At 41.6% G+C, this 6,160-nt stretch overlaps 1 protein-coding gene across 1 annotated transcript; it reads right to left on the bottom strand.

Annotated features, from left to right (window-relative positions):
* Positions 1 to 318: 318 nt before the first annotated feature.
* LOC109953502 (olfactory receptor 11A1-like) lies at positions 319 to 1,245 on the bottom strand. Its single transcript, XM_020588986.1, has one exon. The coding sequence runs from the start codon at positions 1,243 to 1,245 to the stop codon at positions 319 to 321; it is 927 nt and encodes a 308-aa protein (XP_020444642.1).
* Positions 1,246 to 6,160: the final 4,915 nt, after the last annotated feature.

Genomic DNA, 6,160 nt, shown 5'->3' with positions numbered 1-6,160 from the left:
AAGCCCGGATAAATAGAGAGGATTGTGTCAGGAAGGGCATTTGGCGTAAAGAAAAATAAAATCTGCCATATTTACTCATGAATCAGATTTGCTGTGGTGACCCCTAAAGGGAACAGCCAAAAGTAGAGTAGCATTGACTATCTTAGCACCAGTCATACACATTTTGTGTCCAGAGCCTGCACTTCAACTTAAAATTTACACAGTTATTGTAAGATGATAATTTGAATTATTTAATTTTGGTTATACTGTACATGAGTGTACTGAGTTGAAGCCAGGGGAGAAATTCAGTTATTGCTTGTTCATATCCATAAACCTGACCTACACTTCACCACGCAACAAACGTTTACATATGATGCAGATTTTGGTCATTTTTAGGCCGTATAATACAGGAGTAAAGAGAGGCTGGCATGTTAGAAAGTATAATGATAATAAAATACCCAACATATTAGGTACGCTGCTTGTGTCAAACCTGCTCTGTAATATTTGGAAACAACCACCAAAACTAAAGTTCAGCAGAGAAGCAAGGTGAGGTGAGCAGGTACTGACAGCTTTCTGTCTGGTCTGTGTAGAGCCAGAAAAACACACTTTAAGGATCCTGATGTACGTGTAAAGGATTAAAATAAGAGGAATGATGACTGAGACTGTTGTGTAAATGAGTCCTAAAACATTATGGACTGTTGTGTCAGAGCAGGCCAGTTTAACTATGGCATAGTTTCCACAATAAACTTTGTTAATGATCTTCCCACACAGCTGTAAAGAGGCACTCAGTGATATCAAAACAACAATTGCAAGAATGGGGAACAACCATGTTATAACAGTAAGCATCGCAACCTTGTTAGATGTCATCCATGTGTTGTACTGTAGAGGAAAACATATAGCAACATATCTGTCGTAGGCCATGACGGCTAAATTAGTAAATTCTACACTTCCATAAGAGTACACACAGAAAATCTGCAGGAAACAACAGGGAACAGAAACAGTGTGAATGTCAGAGAGGATCTGAAGCAGGAGGAATGGAAACAACCCTGTACTACCAAACATTTCATTGACAAACAGACTGCACAGAAACATGTACATAGGTTCATGTAAACTTCTGTTCATACAGATAACAACAATGAGCAAGGCGTTAGTACACACAATTAAAATATATAAAGACATAATAATAATAAAGTATAAATATTTGAAAATCCCAGTGTCAAAGTAGGCACTTAGTATGAAATATGAGATCTGTGTAGTATTTTCCATGATCATTCTATCTCCAACCTTAACATTCCCTAACTGTACTGTATAAAACTAAAGGGGGACAGTACACAACACAGATTATGACGTGAATCCTGACAATCACCTGCTCTGTCTGATGGCAAGTACCTCCTCAATGGGCTGAAACTCTGCCTCTGATTCTTTTAACCTTTTCAAGACAGGGTGTTTACAGCAACACACTGATGACATTAGTAATGGAATCAGTGACTGGTACTGATTTCTATTTGATGTCTGAAAAGAAGTACAAACCTATGCTTTGAACAAAGTGAAAATCAGTTTCTTTCATCTTTCTATTGAGGAAACATTTTACTCTTTATAAAGACATGCTGGATCATCCTGCGCATGGTTGGAAACAGTCAAACACAAGTCTGGAGAGAGATGTTCAGCCAATCTTTACCGATGATTCTTTTCAGTTGCTCTTTGCTGGAGGAATAGTCTGCACTACCTGTCCATCCATTATCTATACCACTTATCTCGAATAGGTCACAAGGGGCTGGAGCCAATCACAGCTGACACTGGGTGAGAGGCGGGGTCCACCCTGGACAGGTTGCCAGTCTACCACAGGGCTGACATGTAGACAAACAACCACACACAATCGTATTCATTCCTACAGGCAATTTAGAGTCACCAACCAACCTAAGCTGCATGTCCAAATGCAGAAATGTCCTGGACAAAAACAGTATTTATGTAGGGTTATCTGGAAGAAATCAACACATTTTAATGTACAGTATGGATTCATTGGTTGATTTTGCTGAAACCTAAAGGTCAAAGTTACATCAGGAGTCTGAACAGAGCCATAGTCATAACAGATGACAGTAAAAACCATTGCAACAGAAAATAACAGGAGATTGATGTGGAGATTACACTTCACTGAATGCACCTGAGGAAATACATAGACCTGAAGTGGGGAAAAAAACACCCGGTCCAGGGATGATGTGGCTGACGCATGTCGGGGAGACATTTGAAATAATGGATTTCTATCTGCTGCGGAACAAATGAGTCTAAAAACACACTCAGGGTGAACATGCTGCTGTAGCAGAAATGACTACACTTATGAAAATGAATATCAATATTTAATACTCAAATACCTAGTTAGATTAGGACACCACATGGTTATAGTTCCATCAAATATTGAACAATTAGAGTAATTAAGTCAGTCTAATTCTGAAACCAGTGAACCCACCCAGTTCAAGGGACCTATTTACTAAAAAATATGAGACCGAAAGATGACATAATGAAGCCAGTTATAAGCTAAATAAAGTTATTTACAATATGTACACAAGGAAATGATTGGGAGGAAAGATGTAATGCAAACAGTTTTTTGTGAATGTTTTGATGAATGAATGATCAGTCTGTTGTTAGCGATGGTGGAACATGGTTATTCTGGTCAAAAATTGAGCTTGATTTTAGATCTAAATTCTGGGGTTTAATCATGAATATGGAGAGGAAAAATAACTGTCGCTTGCTAAAGGTTAGACTTATTTTGGTAACTAATTGTCATGATTCTGCTGCACTGCTTCCAGTCTTATGCTTTTATTCTGACATTACTTCCTGTTACAGTCTCATCTCAGCTACGGACTCTTTACCCAAATCAGTGTAAATTGCTTGCACCTGTTTTCACTCCCATCATAGGCAGCTTCCTCCCACCGGGAAGCTGCCAGATTGTTCTAATTCATGTTCAGACTCTCCAGCGGTTTTTCTAGTACCTGTTATTCAAGCTCTGACCCCGAATTGCCTTGTGACCACTGAGTACTGCCTAACCCTTCGGATTCTGTTTGGATTCTGTGCACCGACTTATGGACTTCCACTATTGACCGTTCTTCTCATGGATACCTTGGATGTGCGAGTTTGCTGGTTCTGACCCTGGACTGGATTATCGACCTGAGAGAGTTACATGTTGAATCAGACTCCTGCAATGTTTATCGTGTGTTTCTGACCAGTGCTCTGATTACAAAGACAGTGTTATGCTTATCCTTGTCTGGCCTCATAATTGAGTTCATCATTGACATTATTGGCAGCTCTACATGCTGTCCCTGACACTAATAGCTATTAACTATGGTTTTCTTGAGACAGTTATCCAGAGTGCATTTATCTGTTAGCAGGAGTTAACCATTATCTTTGGAGATTCCATGTGGCCTCCTGGCCATACATGGAGAGAAGCACTGGTTTGGAGGCTCTCTGGGCCAGAGTCAAGCTGGATCCGGAGTTCCGAGATGGTCTTCAGCTGAACACTCGGGACAAATCTCTCATCGCCGGGTTTGGTCTTAGACTTCTTCTTCTTCTTTTTTCGGCTGTTCTCATTAGGGGTCGCCACAGTGAATCATCTGTTTCCACCTAACTCTATCCTCGGCATCCTCTACTCTCACCCCAATTAACTTCATGTCCTCTTTTAGCACATCCATATATCTCCTCTTTGGCCTTCCTCTTCACCTTATAAGCTACTATTTCTCTGTAGCTTCTTCCGGTTCTTTTAAACCAGGAACTCTCAATGAGACGAAGTAGACTGCTTTAGATTTTATAAAAAATAACCGTGCTGGTTTATTCAGAGGATCACAGGTAAAATTCACATTACACGTCCAGATCTCTTTCATTCTCTACCTGCGCGCAAGCAGCAGAAAAGATCAAGAAACCTGGACCACCAAACCTATATAATCTTAATCATTTTGGGCTAGCCCATGCTACTCGAGGCTTTGCCTGTAACCTTGACCTGCCTGCAGTCTGCACTGCAGGCACATTTACTGAACAGTTAACAGCCTGAGCTAGTCAATCTGTCTGCACTAAACATTTCTAGACAACAAATCTCTGAATATCTATCTAACTAGGAAATAACCTAACAACCTCTTGCCTGGCAGCTCCATCTCCAACAGTCCTGACACCTTTCTCCACCCACTCCAACCTGCCTGCACTCACCTCTTTACCTCTTTCCTACACTCCCCATCACACTGGACTGTTGACCCCAAATACTTAAACTCCTGCACCTTCTTGACCTCTGTCAGGTTTGCTTGGCTACACCTGCCTTTTATCACTTCTGTCTTAGCTCACTCCACCTCACACACCTGCCACCTGTTTCCCTAATTATCACCAGCTGCATTCACCCAGTCCCCCACCTTATTTATACCCTGCTCACTTTTCACTCGCTGCCAGTTTGTTCACATTCTCAGGCCGTCTCTTCATCTCCCTACATGATTATTCTTCATTTTGGTATTTTTGTGTATTGCCAGTGTAGTGTTTGAAAATAAACAAGGTTCCAGAGATAATATGTAATAGAACAGTATGTAGTTCGTATTTAGATATTATATGTAATAGTTGTGTAAGGATGTAAGGCTGAGCTAAGTGTGTATGGAAGCTTGATCTGTTTCGGGCTCAGGCAAGAATATGTTGGGCTGTGTCCCCCTTGTTTAACCTATGGGTCAACATCCCGAGTGACTTCCTCCTCAGATAGGGAATGGATATATTGTAGCTGCAGCCTTAAGTGAACTGTTCGTGTGCTCTGTTCAGGTTTAGAAAAAGGAAATGTGCGCTAGGTCAATGCGACCTAGAAGTTCATGTACTGGACATTCTTAGACAATGCTTGGAAGAAGGTGTGTGTTCGTAGCTGGCATGGGGGGCTGTGTAAGTGCGAGCAGATAAAAAGCTGGGTTAGAGCAGAAGAAGGAGAAAGAGAGGATGACAATGCTACTGTGACAGGGAGAGTATACTTTGTGGGGAACCCAGCCGGCTGGGGGGATGCTGAATTAAGACTGACTGACTGCTGACTAAGACTGACGGTACCTCGTGACAACAACTGACTGACTGGACCTTGTAACCAGGACTGACTGACGCTTTTGACACTCTTCTTATTTAATACTTTACCTATCACATTGCAGGAGGAGAGTCTCTGTTCTCTGTTCCCTAACTATCAGATTGTCTATTCAACTGCTACTCTGTTCAGGATAATTGTAATATTAAATGATCACTTAAATTGGGATGGTTTGTCTGAATTAATTTAGTCAGCATCACACTCTAGCCACGACACCAGTTACCCCGTTGTTTATGCCTAGGATTACCATGTTTCACCTCCTCTAGCCGGTTCCTTTGTTCCCCCTCTTGGACTGTTTTTTCTCCTCTCTGTTTGTGTTTTGCCAGTAGCTACCATCACTCATCGACCAGCCCAGGAGTGACCCCGCAACGCAACTCGGCCCACCTCATTCAACTCATCATCCCTCTACTCCTGCTGCTGGTCGACACTCGGTTACTCTGTTCCACTATCATCCACGCACTTGTTATTGTCACTAAACTACACTGTATTATTAAATCACTGCTTGCACTGAAGTCAGCTGCCTGGGTCCGCCTCTCTTTTCCGCTCACTTTACGCCGGATGCCCTTCCTGATGCAACCCTGTCTATTTATCCGGGATTGGTACCGGCACAGAAGTCACTGGCTTAGACCAAATTATCTTTTGTGTTGAAAGCTTTAGAGAAGATTGTTTTTATTCAGCTCCAGTCTTTTCTCACAGATAATGGCATTGAGGAGCAATTCCAGTCTGGGTTTAAATCAAAATACAGTACTGAGTCTGCGCTATTAAAAATTAATAATGAAATTTTGTTGGCCAGGGACTCTGGGGATCTAGTTCTGTTGGTGCTTTTAGATCTCTCTGCTGCCTTTGATAAAGTGGATAATGAAATCCTCATATTTCGCCTGGAACAGCGTATTGGAATTCATGGTACTCTTTTTAATTGGTTTAAATCTTACCTCATGAATAGAAGTTTTTCTGTTAATATTGGTAACTGTTTCTCCTCCTCAACTATCCTCTCCTGTGGTGTCCCCCAGGGGTCTGTACTCGGCCCAACTCTCTTTTCCCTGTACATGCTTTCACTGGGATCAATTCTAAGGAGGGTTCTCTTTTCATTGTTATGCGGAT

Source organism: Monopterus albus, unplaced genomic scaffold (assembly GCF_001952655.1).
Source record: "Monopterus albus unplaced genomic scaffold, M_albus_1.0 scaffold712.1, whole genome shotgun sequence".
Classification (NCBI taxonomy): Eukaryota; Metazoa; Chordata; class Actinopteri; order Synbranchiformes; family Synbranchidae; genus Monopterus; species Monopterus albus.
The sequence above is the reverse complement of the archived record's forward strand: the minus strand, read 5'-3'. Positions and strand labels throughout refer to the sequence as shown.

Bases quoted from the DNA above. Each gene is read 5' to 3' on its own strand.
- LOC109953502 (XM_020588986.1), bottom strand. From the start codon at position 1,245: ATGGAAAATACTACACAGATCTCATATTTCATACTAAGTGCCTACTTT.